This window comes from Osmia bicornis, chromosome 13, assembly GCF_907164935.1.
Source record: "Osmia bicornis bicornis chromosome 13, iOsmBic2.1, whole genome shotgun sequence".
NCBI lineage: Eukaryota > Metazoa > Arthropoda > Insecta > Hymenoptera > Megachilidae > Osmia > Osmia bicornis.
This window is the reverse complement of record NC_060228.1, coordinates 5235719-5249571: the sequence shown is the minus strand read 5'-3', so window position 1 is coordinate 5249571 and position 13853 is coordinate 5235719. Positions and strand designations below refer to the sequence as shown.

The 13853-nt window shown below is 31.6% G+C and overlaps 5 protein-coding genes across 7 annotated transcripts; 3 read left to right on the top strand and 2 right to left on the bottom strand.

Moving 5' to 3' along the window:
* The first annotated feature begins 2914 nt into the window (after positions 1–2914).
* Positions 2915–3877, top strand: LOC114878117 (28S ribosomal protein S17, mitochondrial). Its single transcript, XM_029191541.2, has 4 exons — positions 2915–3115; positions 3200–3316; positions 3389–3465; positions 3570–3877. Exons 1-4 carry the CDS (start codon positions 2975–2977, stop codon positions 3745–3747), a joined length of 513 nt encoding a protein of 170 aa, XP_029047374.1. The 5' UTR covers positions 2915–2974; the 3' UTR covers positions 3748–3877.
* On the bottom strand, positions 3789–7311 carry LOC114878111 (RNA polymerase II subunit A C-terminal domain phosphatase). The gene is made up of 7 exons (XM_029191526.2): positions 6933–7311; positions 6443–6746; positions 6140–6384; positions 5319–6069; positions 5079–5246; positions 4663–4993; positions 3789–4556 (listed from the first exon to the last, which is right to left on the bottom strand). The coding sequence occupies exons 1-7, from the start codon at positions 7154–7156 to the stop codon at positions 4276–4278; spliced, it is 2304 nt and encodes a 767-aa protein (XP_029047359.1). The 5' UTR covers positions 7157–7311; the 3' UTR covers positions 3789–4275.
* Positions 7312–7575: 264 nt separating this feature from the next.
* Positions 7576–9606, top strand: LOC114878116. Its single transcript, XM_029191540.2, has 5 exons — positions 7576–7932; positions 8033–8241; positions 8333–8721; positions 8791–8965; positions 9036–9606. The coding sequence occupies exons 1-5, from the start codon at positions 7785–7787 to the stop codon at positions 9129–9131; spliced, it is 1017 nt and encodes a 338-aa protein (XP_029047373.1). The 5' UTR covers positions 7576–7784; the 3' UTR covers positions 9132–9606.
* On the bottom strand, positions 9457–11308 carry LOC114878115 (snurportin-1). Of its 2 annotated transcripts, XM_029191539.2 has the most exons (6): positions 11203–11308; positions 10739–11106; positions 10409–10664; positions 10135–10323; positions 9618–9989; positions 9457–9549 (listed from the first exon to the last, which is right to left on the bottom strand). In XM_029191539.2, the coding sequence occupies exons 2-6, from the start codon at positions 10909–10911 to the stop codon at positions 9523–9525; spliced, it is 1017 nt and encodes a 338-aa protein (XP_029047372.1). In that variant the 5' UTR covers positions 10912–11106; positions 11203–11308; the 3' UTR covers positions 9457–9522. The 2 variants fall into 2 exon arrangements, with proteins under 2 accessions (XP_029047372.1, XP_029047369.1); XM_029191536.2 differs by having other exon boundaries at positions 10739–11303.
* Positions 11309–11747: 439 nt separating this feature from the next.
* On the top strand, positions 11748–13801 carry LOC114878114 (growth hormone-inducible transmembrane protein-like). 2 transcript variants are annotated; one of them, XM_029191534.2, is made up of 5 exons: positions 11748–11852; positions 12041–12264; positions 12383–12494; positions 12592–13206; positions 13516–13801. In XM_029191534.2, exons 2-5 carry the CDS (start codon positions 12057–12059, stop codon positions 13601–13603), a joined length of 1023 nt encoding a protein of 340 aa, XP_029047367.1. In that variant the 5' UTR covers positions 11748–11852; positions 12041–12056; the 3' UTR covers positions 13604–13801. The 2 variants fall into 2 exon arrangements, with proteins under 2 accessions (XP_029047367.1, XP_029047368.1); XM_029191535.2 differs by having other exon boundaries at positions 11798–11886.
* The last annotated feature ends 52 nt before the right edge of the window (positions 13802–13853 follow it).

Here is a 13853-nt window from a genome sequence, read left to right as displayed (position 1 = left end):
TAACCAATAATCGTATTGTTCGATTATCAATTCGATACATATATCGCAACGCGCGTGCATTCGATATTTCCTGACGCCATCTTGGATTTGTTCGAACGCGCGAATGCATATATAGATTATATTGAAAATAAATGTTAATAGCTTTTTACAATTAATATTGTCACTTATATATTAAATATTGTGACTTATATATATGAATATTGGAACTTGTTATGTTTAATAACGACATCTAGATTACAATTATTATGCCAAATGCTAATACTTTGCTACAACCCTTTTTACAATTTGTTGCGTTAATATATTATTACAAGAGTCAGATTATACCCACCAGGATGTACACCACTTCTATTTTAGTTTCCCAAACTAATTAGCAGGTTAACTTCATCTTTATTGGCACTTTTTTCTTGATAAACGTAGAAACGACGCTTCCCCTGCACACGCCATACCTGAAGTGACCAGCAACCGTATTGTTCGATTATCAATTCGATACATAGATCGCGATATTTCGTGACGTCATCTTTAATTTTTTTGATCGCGTGAATATAAATATAGGTTATATTCAAAATAAATGTTAATAGCTTTATTAAAATGAATATTATGGCCTGTTACATTTAGTAACAACACCTATATTACAATTATTACATTAAATGCTAATAATTTGCTACAATTCTTCTTGCAACTTGTTGCGTTAATATATTGGGCTTACCGACTTGTATACTTCTTCTCGATCCCCAAACTGATAACTAACACGATAACTTTCACCTAATCAGTATTTTTTTCTATAGAGCTATAAAAATAATGCACTTTTAAGTAATATAAACAAATTAATCTCTCAAAGATCAAAGGGATCGACTGCAACTTATTGGCTTTACTGCGCCCTCTTGAACTCGTTTAACCATGGGGGCGCGAATTTCCTCTATATTCAAACACGTAGAAATGTACTGTCTTGCACATAATAACATATTGTAAATGAAATTAACATTTCTATTATAATAATTATTTTATTAATAAAGCTATTAACAACCATTCATGCAATTGGAAATTATTAAAAATTTCCTAATTGTACAAATGTACTGTCATGAAAAATAAATAAATTACTTTAGGTGTTTCGGTAATACCACTCCATGGAATGATTTGAAACCGAAGACTGCACTGAAGTAAATGCCTAATACACGTTATCAGGGAAAGAGGTGGAGTGAAAACAAGCATTTCACTCGGCTCCCATTCAGTTTATATTGTCTTGCAATCTGGAAAATGGATCACATCCAAGACGAGTTTCCATCTGATGGTATACGAATCATGCATCAAGCTAACGTAGCGGGTTTTTCAGAAATCAATGCACCGCAATAGCCGAACGATGCACTCGGTGTGCTCGGTCGCATTGAACCCTGAGCATGAAAAAGCTATTACATACAATGAAAATAGATTTCAAAGGCCAATGATCATGTTCAGGAAACAGACACGAAGGGAAATGGGAGGGGAACAAAAAGAGACAGAGGTTCATGCATGGACAGAGCTATCGGCCAGATGAACCGGAAGAGAGTGTAATGTCCCGTGACATTTTGTTTCGCGTGCGTCAACACCATTAAATCCCGTAGAGATCACGAACGTCCTATGAAATCTGTTCCCGGAAGAAGACCGTTCTAAACCATTTCTCCCAAAACCATGGCAAAGCGATTTCGGCGAAAGTAAAAGTGTTCAAGCAATTTCTCCATCGCAGCTTAATGATAAAACCAAAAAATCGTATTCCATTTTAAATGCAAACTGTAATGGAACTGCAAATGTAATGAAAAATGTAGCAAAAAATAGAAGCTCCGTTGTTCCAGATGATTAATTTGCAATACAGGGATCGTAGGGTTTTAAAGTGGAGCGTCAAAGACCCCTGCTACTTTTTCCACCGACCATAAATCAAGGAACGATTACACGTGTAAATATACTGTCCCTCACCCTGTATAACAGCTGTGCTGTAAAAAAAAAAAAGGGGGACACCCCTCATGGTGTGTTTACGCGTGAATCTGTACGCGTGAAAGATCAATGGAAAAACATGCATGATGCCGGCTCAATTAATGTGGAATCCATATTTATTGATCGCAAACAATGCAAATATCCTTTCAACATTGCAATTTTGCATTTCAAACTTTAATATCAAAATTGTATTTTCAAATAAATCCTTCTTTTTTAATTTAAATCAAATGTACTATTATTTGTTAAATGAATACTGTCAACGCTATTGAAGATACAAGTAATATGTTATCTCTTATATCCATGCACTTCATGTGAATCGTTTATATACATGAACATACCAGAACAAGTTTAATTTATTCATTTTGTTCATACACGTAGCGTGCAATGTTTCGGCTGATGGGGTAGCAGAAGGTACGCAATCATATTTATATGTAAATGCAGATACGTACACATCGGAAAAACGAGAATTGATGGGGAAGCCAGTCGAATGAAAACTTGCATCGTATAATTACACAGTATCGTTAAGTGTACACCGACGACACTGTGCATTTTTATTATAAATATTCAGTAACAGTAAATCACGCGCCGTGCACCGTGATATCGAATCAAGTACCTTTGGGGTGTATTATAAAATTAATAATAATAATTATATTTATCATACCTTTAGTTAATTTTATACGATTTTTCGTCTACAATGGATAACTTGAATGTCCTTGATTCACCGAGCCATCATCCATGAATTTCTTTTGCTTCTTTACATCCTCTTATACCTTTACAATTTAAAAATTTGAATACTGACATCTAATGAATCGAGCTGGAAACTAAATGTAATCCCCTTACCATTTTCTTGTCGTATTCTGTTATATCAACAGCGATTTTTCCATCACAGCGCTTTTGTGGTAGGAATTGAAAATACCAGGAGTGTATCACAGGGCATCATCCGGTAGAGGGTACTGTTTTAATTTTTTCTGCAAGGAAATATAGCATGGTGAGAAATTAAAGTGGTACAATGAATATAGGAAAACTTACAAAAATACCGCATAAAAAACGAACACTCACCTATTTATTAGGTGTATGTGTTCCTTCTAATAAATATAATGCTGCTAAAATACGAGTACGTCGTTTAGAATTTGATGACTATCTTTCAATGGTGCGTAAATTGTAGCATGTGTAATTCTGAATGCCTAATTAAGGTTATATGATTGTTTATAACATATCACGTAATTGTTTACAGCACTTTCCTACATTTGAATTTGTTTATGCTACTGACCCAGAAAAACTATGCAAAACTGGTGATACAGTTTTAATACAAAATTTACCTGAAAAATTAACCCGCTTTATTACTCATAAGGTATGTATATATAAAAAGTAAAGCATTAATACCTAATATTCTAATGTAATGTTTTATATTTTCTAATTATAGATTGTTGAAGTCATTTATCCACTTGGAAATGTTATAGATCCTGTAACTGGCAAACCAGTTATTGCAGCAAAATATAGGTATGTAAATATACCTTATTTTTCAGTGAAAATGTTTAAATATCTGTGAAATAAATTATTCAAAATTTATTGGTAAATAATTTTCTATTATTTTATAAAATTAGGGAGACTGTACAAGAAGATGCTGAACTATTTGGAAAATTACCATCAATGTATGATTTCACTAAACCAGTAGAGAGGGGAAGACTGGAGAACATCCGAGATTTCTCGAGCAGAAAAACTTACGTGAAACATAAGAAAGATGAAAATCATCCTGATCCATATGCACTAGATCCAGTGTAACTTACTAATTAAATCTGTTACCAACTAATAAATAAACGAAATTTCTGAAACAAAAATCATGATTTATTGTGTAGTATATCTTAAATTGAAATATAAGTTTCGAAAATAAAAATGTGTCTGATTATTTGAATAGCTAATTGTTAAAATTCATCTTATACATATGAATAAACATATGTTCATTATTTACATGTGCTTACACGCGATAATGCGTGTACGCACAATTTTAATAGAAACTGACAAAATCGATGTTAATAAAACTATAATTTATTAAAAACATATTTGATTTTGTCTGTTTAATTGTAATAGTTAAATACAAAACAATGCTTCGTATTTTTTCTTATTAAGCTTATTCATTATTATTTTGAACTCTTTATAAAATTACCTTAAACTATTTGAGTCAGAACTCTACAAACTCCTTGTAAAATTATTTTAAATATTATCCATAACTAATAAAATTCACCGATCTGAAATTTACAATCAATGTAAGGATCTGATTAAAAAAAGCAAAGAAAGCCATCCTACAGTAAATTACTCTGAAAGAAATTCTCTTTCAAGAGCTGCACCCATTGCATTCCATTCTCGTTCATCTTCATTGTCCATTAATTCAAGATCTTCAACTGAATCTTGCGAATTATCACCTAAATCTAAATCATCAGGCAAACTTTCTCCTCTTCTGAAACGTGTTACGGGGTCGTCATCATCGTTTTCACTCGAAGAAGTATCATCTTCAGAACTTTCATTACAAAACTTTTTTCTCTTCCTATCCGGAAGTAACTTCTTTTTCTCACTTGTCTCATTCCTCTTCTTTCCTATTGGACAATTTAGATAATAAATAAACTAAACTTGTTATTTCGAAGTTTCGTTTTTATCGTTATATAAATTATAGATTATGTAAGCTAAATAAATTACACATACTTTTTCTACGTTTCAAATCTTCAGAATCCGAATCTCTATAACTTTTCTTATCACACTCTTCTGTATCACCTATATCTGCTATCTCCGCTAATTCTCCTAACTCCTCAATATCCCTTGCACTTTCTACTTCTTCGACATCGAAAACAGGTACATCCGCTTCTTGATCATCCATATCTTCTTCAACTTCTTTATCCATAATTTCTATTTCCTCTGGTGTAAATGACATTAGCGGATTAATACTATCAGCAAAACTATCTTCTATATTTTTCTCTTGTTCTTCTATGCGTTCTGGGCTACTACAATGTGGTGGCGGTATTCTAGAAGCACGACCCTAAGAATATCGTTTATCAAAAATAAAAATAAGATATCAATTTTACTTTTTTTTTACCATTATATTTGTTTTATAGTACCTATACCTTTGCAGTAAGTGGAAATAAACGTTCATCGACATGTTCCCAACGTTCCGCACATGTCCAAAGCCAATCTGGATTTACAATTCTTATATTTGGATTTTTCTTGGCGGCATTGGCCTTCGCTGTACCTGGTCTAATAGCAACTAAATGGGTAGTTTTATCTGTCAAATCCTAATACATGGTAATTTATTAAAATATAGACGAGCAACAAAGATCAATTTGAAGAAAGAATCAATTTATTACTTGTGATACTTCTGCTCCAAATGCCCTAGCTACTTTATACGCGCGACTTTGATGAAGTTTCTGATGAGTAGGTATCAATCCACTAAAAGTAATATGTACTCCTTTCAATACTTGTGCCCTAACTCGTGGAATAATATCTCGTAACGAGGCGCGACCTTCTTTTTCTATAGTAGCATAAAATTCGGCATGAATCCTCCGAAGAATATCTTCCAGATATAATAAGTAATCGTCGTCGTCTTCGTCTATAATATTATTTTCATTCGAAGTTTTATCCTCGCTTTTAACATCTTGCGTTAAATTAGCTGATATTGAATTTTCTTTCGCTTCTTCTGTTTTATTATCTTGATTTTCATTACTCGTGTTAGGATTTAAATCGGAGCTAGTGTTTGTATCATCTTTGGTATTCGCATCGTTCTGTTCTAAAAACTCATTTACATTTTCTTTATTTTCAGTTATTTCCTGAATTTCTTCTTTACAATTATTATCTGATGCAGCTTCTTCGTTTGTCGATTCAGGTGCACCATTAACACCCGATTCATCTGGATTATCATCGTTATTCATTTCATTTGTACTTTGTAATTCAGGTAGAACCGACACATCATTTTTCTCTAATCCCGGTGGTGCATGTATATCACCGGTATGACGAAAAAAATGATAAGGCTTAACTTGGACTAAATTTCCACATCCCTGCCATACATCTTCTCTATCATCTATAATGCATACTAGATCATCTCCACAAGGAAATAAAGCCCTGCAATAAATTATTTATTCGTATACTTTAATCATAAACTGTGTAAGGCTTGCATCAAGTATAATTTTACTTAAGATTAGCTGTTTTTGACGCAGGATCGAAACATTCATCTCGTGAAAGTATTCTATTAGAAAATAAAATTCCATCTTTATCCAATAATGATGCTACAGTATGCGCATAGTTCCTTGCTCCAAATGTACATATGTGCAATTCGTATAAACGACTCATTTCAGAAAGAAAGTGTCTAGTGTTAGGCCTTAAACGAGTATGGTACCAAGGAGAATTTGGACCATAAAGTTGGTAATGATAAACATCCTGTAAAACATGTTATTAACATTAATCCCATCATTACTGCTTCAAACTGTAAATATACCTTCATATTAGGAGGAATATTATCATTTGTTGTATGAACAATTGTTTGGTCAAGATCAACAAGTAATGCTAATTTGCGATCATTTAATAAACGCTGTTCATCTTCTTTTCCAATTTTTTCAGCTAATTCTGGACAGACTTTTAACTCCGGTACACTATGTACCATTGGTACACTAGCTTGTAATATTTTTATATTTTCATTTTCTTTACCAATTCCTTCAACCCTTAAATCTACTCCACATTCTGCACATAAGTCCTTCATTACAGTAGGATGACGACATCCTTCTAGGGTCATTACCACTTGCCTGAAATTCTAAGTACTTATGTAGATTTAAAAACAATAACATACAAAAGACAATATACTTTGAGATAAGTTGATCAAAATGAACCAATGTTTAATTAATATTTTTTGTCATGTTTTCTACTTTATTCACGAGGTAGGTAGGCTTGCAAGTAGATTTTGCAAACATAAGGTTAAGAAAAATATATACCCAGGTTGAACAACATCTCCTTCCTTTACCAAAAATTTTGTAACACGACCAAATTTTGTAGCACGGTATTTTTTCTCAGGACTCTTATTATCTTCAGCTCCTGGAGTGATGTTTTGATATAAAAACAACACTCTACCCGCTGAAACCATTGTATCCATTCGGACTCTCCATTTCAATATTTTTCCTGGCCCTCCAGGAGGAAATGTGATTTCTATTGTCCCCATAATCTTTTAACGAACATTCAGATCTTAAAATATTATCAACTGTTGAAAAAAAATGAAATGATTAATATTGCTAAACTCTCAACGTTTTTACGCGGGAGATGACATAAACACACACTAATATTAAATTTCTTTCCATTGACAAACGCACACATATATTTCATAACACATATATCAAGATAGAAAACCTTTTCGCTTCCATATTTAAATAAATATTCGTATTTTTATTATTTAGAACTCTCATATATTTAACCACACGTTTTTGTACTGACTTTAAAAAACGTAATATAACGTTTAATTGAAACGATAAATAAAAAAATAATCACTTGAATAGTGCAAGCCATCATACATAGAAAAACAATTCTGTCTACAGAAAGACAAAATTTATATCTTTAAATCTAATATTATAATATATTATTTAATTAGACAGAAAATTATTAAAATTCTTTTAATTTTCGATGCAAAACATACATATATATATATATACATATATACCTAGTTATTTGAAATGTAAATGTTTCATACAAAACTACCCCAGCAGATCAAACTTTTGTACACTAGGCTGTGTTGTATGTAATATATAATTTCTAATTACCAGAAATCTTATTTTACAACTTTGTTTTATTGTAAAATGGATTTTACTGTGGAAGATGTTGTGCCATATACTAGTCGCACACTTTATACAAGTTGTACATCACGTACAAGAGGGAAGCAACAGTTTAGTTTAGGAGGTGCCGCATATGCACCTGCAACAGATGAGGGTTTTGATGAATTTGAAGGTGTTTTCATATAATTATTATATTATGTGAACAAAGATAGACTTTCTATGTAAATTATTAAAATTTAAACTCTATAAATTTTATATTTTATGTTTTATAGGACTGCTTCGTCAAACATGGACTGTTTTTGGGGTATCTATTTTATTCAATTTCCAGCAAGATGAAGTACATTTAAAGCAATATGCAAAACGACTAAGAGAGGAAGTTGCAAGTGCTTCAACACAAGAAAATGTTTCATATACTACAGAATTTACTGTTATGAAAAACATAACATTAAGGCCCAGTCCAGAGGATCTACCACCAATCAAGGTTTTATTTCTTAATAGCTTTTTGCTTAAAGCTAATATCATTAATATTAGTTTCTTATTTCTTTCTGTACATACAATTAAAATAATTACAGATCGAAGTTTATGGTAAAAATAATGATAAAAAAGATGTAAAAAAATGTCTTTACACTGGGATACTTTTGTCTTGGAGAACTAATAAAAATGAATTAACTGCTGTTAATTCTGTAAGACTCCCTCTTCTGCTATGTCATGGTGCACAAAGTACTATAAGGACTGTTCATAATGTTCTAAATCTGATGTTTGACTGTATAATTATTGGATTACATGCTCAAGAAGATGATTTAATGTGGCTTGTTCCAATTATAATCACCCCAACTAATAATGAAGAATATCCAAAGGATAAAGATGAAATTCAAATGGTTTATAAAATACCAGAACTGCCAGATTCAGATACAATTACAATAAAATTCACAATTTTAGATTTAATAAAAATTTTAAAAGTGTATGTTTTTAATTTTTAAAGCTGAACATCAATGTTAAAAATATATTGTATACATATTAATTTGTTTAGAATTATAAAGGATCAAAGTGACGAAGCAACTGCCGAAATTTCTTTTAAACTGGAACATATAAACAAGTTTCGCGAAGTTTTATATACTCAAATGCTAGAAATTGCTAATTTACAATTGGGATTATGTACATTATGCAAAATTGGTTTGCCTTCATTTACAATGATAGGAAATAAGGTAAGCCAAGTTATTATTTTTTAAATAGATTTTTGCGTTTGTATTTGTCTAATATTACTTTACTTTTTAGATGAAAGTAATGAATGCAGATACCATGAATCGCGTCCTGTTATACTTAAATGAAAAAGCTCTTGATACATTTCATGCTTTACATTTTGAAACTTAAATTGAGACATTTGACGCAACACCGACCTAACTTCGAAACAATAACTTTCCAATGTAGTTTTTAAAAATGAAAAAAAGCCATTTTTTAATTTTTGTTAGTTACGTCGATGTAGCGCTGCGTGCCTTAATTGCATAATATTTTTAGTTACTGTAATATTAACTGTAATTCACGGATTTGACGATTTGTAATGATATATTTTTATTTATATTTGACATAATATTTTTGTATCACAGAGTGTATAAAATACTAAACTTCGATAGAGGTATTACTGCCAATTAATTTGACATAAGATAGTTATATTTATAAAACACAGTACTGTTAACATCTTTAATATATTATATATGTATACGTATATCGCTTCTTTTCGAAGCTCGTTTATATAAATAAAATTTCAACAATTCTCATGTGTAATATCCATCTGTAAACAGAAATTAATAAGTGATTTAATTTATTAAAATTTATCTTTAAAAAGAAACGTAAACTTACTTGAACTTCCGATGTTTCCTTTCTTTTCTTTGCTCTGCTATTAAGTATATAATATTTAAAATCTATATAACCATCAGGTTTTTCGTCAAGTGGTGGTGGTACCGAAATACCAAGTACCTCGGATAACATAAAGGGTTTTAACCACGTTACAAGAGGGGTACGACCTTTAGTATATTGTCCGTCACGATGGTAAAACAGTAAACCATCTAAAGGATATAAGTCTGAAATATTTTCCAATGCTAAGCTTAATTCAGTATTACAACTGATATTTGGTAGAGGTAATATTGGATATGTATTTTTATATGTATCTCTTTTCTGTAATTCTTCTATTTCTTGTAATTGTGATTTTAGCCAGAAAAATCTGAACTCAGTCTAAAAACAATTTATTTTTTGTTGAATTTATAATCATAATAGTGCACATATAAATATTAACCCTTTGCAAAACGGCAAAATTGCTTGGGCAAATGTCAACAGATATGCATTTGCAGAGGGTTAATACACGTACAGTTTAACTTACATCACAGTTTATCAAGGACTGATTAGACCAGGCAAGCACATCCAGAACATGATACACCTTTTGTTGCTTTATCCATAAACAGTCAAGAATAGTACAACTACTTCTGTGTTCAGAAGGATTGCCACCTGGAAGTGCTGAATAAAATTTACCAAGTCGATTACCTCGTTTATTATATGCTTTAGTTATACCCTGTAAAACATAAAAACTATAGAAAATATAATAGAAAATAAAATAGAATTTTATTTTTTTAAATGATATATTTTTTTTAACATACTTTACATGCAACTACTAATGTTCTTTTTCCTTGAGGACATGGAACCATAATCCATTTTTCCACAAAATCTTGAGGTACTTCTAACATCCATTCGGACATCATTAACTGATTTGCATAATATTTGCATCGTTTGGATAAGTGATACCTTTTTTTATCACTTTCATCAATTTCCATATGTTCTTCACATTCATCTTCATCAGAGTTAAAAGCTTCATCTAATATTCCTCTTCCAATATTAAATGCAGCTTCTCTGTACCTGAGAAGAAACATTATTATTATTATTACTTTTGTAATTTTTTATGAAATACAAAAATTGCATTTCACATATACTTTTTTTGAAACTGTAGTAATCGCTGCCGTCTTATTTCCTGAGGTGTATCAACATTATCTATATCCAGCGTATAATTATCTCTTTTAATAGGTCTTTTATAAAATAAAGCACGTGGATTACCGTTTTCTTTTTCATTTATATTTATTAGATTGTCTTTCATTTTACTTGCCATAACTATAGTAACACTTGGTCCAAGAGAATTAAATCGTTAAAAATAGACGTATTTATTACAGCATTATAACAATTATAAAAAAGAAATCATTTATTAATGATTTTCCTCATAACTTTTCATATTTCATGTAATTAGTGCAAAGAACTTATTCCTTTTTAAGTACAATAACATTCACCTAAACCTTCTTGCGGTAATCTGTAACAAGTATAACTTATATCTCAATTTAAGTTCGTTGTTTAAAAATTTAATTAATAGCACTATTATATATTTTTTTCCAAAATACTATCTTACGAGATATTTTCTCTACGTCTATATTTTGACGTTCATTCAAGTATTATAGATATGAATGATTTTTTTACGTTTCTTCAAGAATACAGTGACTATAGATAGTAGAAGATTGGACATGCCTTTGTGTGCGACGGGTCTCGATTTTGGGATCCCAGGCACCCTCAGGCACCCTCAGGCACAACAGTCAATACGACAATCGTGCCTGTTTTACCAGTCCCTCTATTACTACTGAAAATAGACAATTTTGAATCCCTCTGATTCTATCTTATCTTTCTTTATTATATATATGTATAAAGCGCAAAGACGATTCAATTGCTCTTTGTTAATAAATTGTTATTGATATATCTGACCATTGAACCTTATAAAACAAATCGGGAGCAATTTTTTAAGACATAAATTGTTAAGAAATATTAATATTCCGCGCCAACTTTACTTCGGTCCAAAAATTGTAAGACGAACTTGGATCAACCTGGATCAACCTCCCTTTACTAAATCCAACAGATAGCACTTCGATCGTGTGCATCTTTTCAATAGTATTTGATACTAGCTGTAGCTTATATATTTAATGCGTAAACATATCGCGCAATTGTCAGAAACCCAAGTACCATTCGGTTTGTGGATTAATCGAGAACAATTGCAACGTTATTGCATCAGTGAGTAATCACGAAAATTTTTTGTCAAAACCTGGTATGGAATTTTGAAAAAACTTCGTTGAATTATAAGATCTTTTACATTTCTCAAGGATATTCGGATCAATTAAAAATTGCATGGAGTTTAAAATTACTTTTTCCACTTGATAGACGTAGATCTACGTTTTTTAATAATATATTTTAATTTATAGATCATAGCGTGCAAAGATGATGCTCGCTAGAGTTTGTCGAAGTGGAGCTTCATCAACTCCATTAATTAGTCTACTAAAAAGTCCGGTTGCCCCTAAAACTTTCATTCCGAGAATCCAAACTGCAAGATTATTCGCTAGCGATGGACGTAGTGCATTTGCAAGAACGGCTCGTAATAAATCAGCTACTATTACAGAACGGGCGATGGCCCCTGCTGGAGAAACAGGTATAATTTCATTCAACATCATAGACATAATATGATGCAATCATAGAATATCGTGAAATGTTTACCATACATCTTAGAAGCAACCACTTTTTAATATATCATTTCATATTCTTTATAGCATTCAGCATTGGAAAAGGAGCCGTTGCCTGTGGTGCTGTAATAGGATTAGGTTCTTTATGTTATTATGGATTAGGTTTGTCACCATCTCTGGGAGCTGTAGAATATGCAAGGTATATTTTTTAAAACATTGTTCTAATTTTTGTAATTATTCAAAGCATTGTCTGAAGATAAACATGAAATATGATCTATTAATATAATTTTCTACAGGTTATGGCCCCAATATGTTAAAGATAGAATTAGAACCACGTACATGTATCTTGGTGCATCTATAGTATCTACAGCAGCAGCAGCAGCAGTATGCATACGTTCACCAACTATGATGAATATGGTAATGCGTCAGGGATGGGTATCCTTTATGGTAACACTTGCAGCTGTCTGGGGTTCTGGAATATTGGTGCAAAGTATTCCTTATAAAGAAGGATTTGGTACCAAACAAATAGCATGGTTACTTCACACCGGTACTATTGGTGCAATTCTTGCACCATTGTATTTGTTGGGAGGACCTTTGGTTCTTAGAGCAGCATGGTACACTGCTGGTGTAGTTGGTGGCTTATCAGCAGTTGCTGTTTGTGCACCAAATGAAAAGTTTTTGAATATGGGAGGACCACTGGCAATTGGTTTAGGAGTTGTGTTTGCAAGTAGTGTGGGATCAATGTTTCTGCCACCTACCACAGCTCTTGGATCTGGTTTATATTCGATGTCTTTGTATGGCGGTTTGGTACTATTTTCTATGTTACTCTTGTATGACACACAAAGAATCATAAAGCAGGCAGAAACATATCCAGCCTATGAAATTGCAAGACCATATGATCCAGTTAATAAGTAAGTAATTTAACACGTTAACTGCCACGATGGTCCATAAAGATCGATACTAGATTTTCCGTTTACGCTACGTGGGAACCGGTGGTTGATTTTTACTTTAAGCTGCGTTATTATGCCAGTCTGAGCCATAACTAAAGGTATTAACTATGGTATTAAATGAAAAATATAATATTTTATTAAAAATTGATGTAATTTATCCTAACAGTTGATGGTGTCACGTAGCGCGAACGTAACGTGAGACAAAATCGATGAATACAACTGTATCATGAATAACTATGTAAACTTATCTTCATATCCTTTTTGTTTCAGTGCCATGTCTGTTTATATGGATGTAGTTAATATCTTTGTACGAATCCTCACTATTTTGGCAGGTGGAGGCAGTAGAAAACAGAAGTAAAAGGGGAGAAAATCTTTAGAGTATCAAATTATGAAGTCATACTTTTACATTGCGTTTAAGCAACGTTTGATCCTAGTACCGAATTTAAAATTAATTCGGAACATATAAGCTTAAAGCAAACAATACATTTTCTGTTACAGTTATTAGATAATGTAAATTCTTAATTTATTTAAAATAAAATATAAAATCCAAAAATTATACGTTTTTTCTGTAAGATAAAACTTATAATTTTATATTCCAGTATTTTTTT

Excerpts from the sequence above, each read along its gene's own strand:
- LOC114878117 (XM_029191541.2), top strand. The coding sequence starts at position 2,975 with ATGAATATAGGAAAACTTACAAAAATACCGCATAAAAAACGAACACTC. Across the intron at positions 3,116-3,199 it reads TTGATGACTATCTTTCAATG|CACTTTCCTACATTTGAATT; the intron begins GTGCGTAAATTG and ends AATTGTTTACAG. Across the intron at positions 3,466-3,569 it reads GTTATTGCAGCAAAATATAG|GGAGACTGTACAAGAAGATG; the intron begins GTATGTAAATAT and ends TTATAAAATTAG.
- LOC114878111 (XM_029191526.2), bottom strand. The coding sequence starts at position 7,156 with ATGGGGACAATAGAAATCACATTTCCTCCTGGAGGGCCAGGAAAAATA. Across the intron at positions 6,385-6,442 it reads ATATTCCTCCTAATATGAAG|GATGTTTATCATTACCAACT; the intron begins GTATATTTACAG and ends CATGTTTTACAG. Across the intron at positions 5,247-5,318 it reads TTGGAGCAGAAGTATCACAA|GATTTGACAGATAAAACTAC; the intron begins GTAATAAATTGA and ends ACCATGTATTAG.
- LOC114878116 (XM_029191540.2), top strand. The coding sequence starts at position 7,785 with ATGGATTTTACTGTGGAAGATGTTGTGCCATATACTAGTCGCACACTT. Across the intron at positions 8,242-8,332 it reads AGGATCTACCACCAATCAAG|ATCGAAGTTTATGGTAAAAA; the intron begins GTTTTATTTCTT and ends AAATAATTACAG. Across the intron at positions 8,966-9,035 it reads TTACAATGATAGGAAATAAG|ATGAAAGTAATGAATGCAGA; the intron begins GTAAGCCAAGTT and ends TTTACTTTTTAG.
- LOC114878115 (XM_029191539.2), bottom strand. The coding sequence starts at position 10,911 with ATGGCAAGTAAAATGAAAGACAATCTAATAAATATAAATGAAAAAGAA. Across the intron at positions 10,324-10,408 it reads CATTAGTAGTTGCATGTAAA|GGTATAACTAAAGCATATAA; the intron begins GTATGTTAAAAA and ends TATGTTTTACAG. Across the intron at positions 9,990-10,134 it reads AGTCCTTGATAAACTGTGAT|ACTGAGTTCAGATTTTTCTG; the intron begins GTAAGTTAAACT and ends AATTGTTTTTAG.
- LOC114878114 (XM_029191534.2), top strand. The coding sequence starts at position 12,057 with ATGATGCTCGCTAGAGTTTGTCGAAGTGGAGCTTCATCAACTCCATTA. Across the intron at positions 12,265-12,382 it reads GGCCCCTGCTGGAGAAACAG|CATTCAGCATTGGAAAAGGA; the intron begins GTATAATTTCAT and ends TATTCTTTATAG. Across the intron at positions 13,207-13,515 it reads CCATATGATCCAGTTAATAA|TGCCATGTCTGTTTATATGG; the intron begins GTAAGTAATTTA and ends TTTTTGTTTCAG.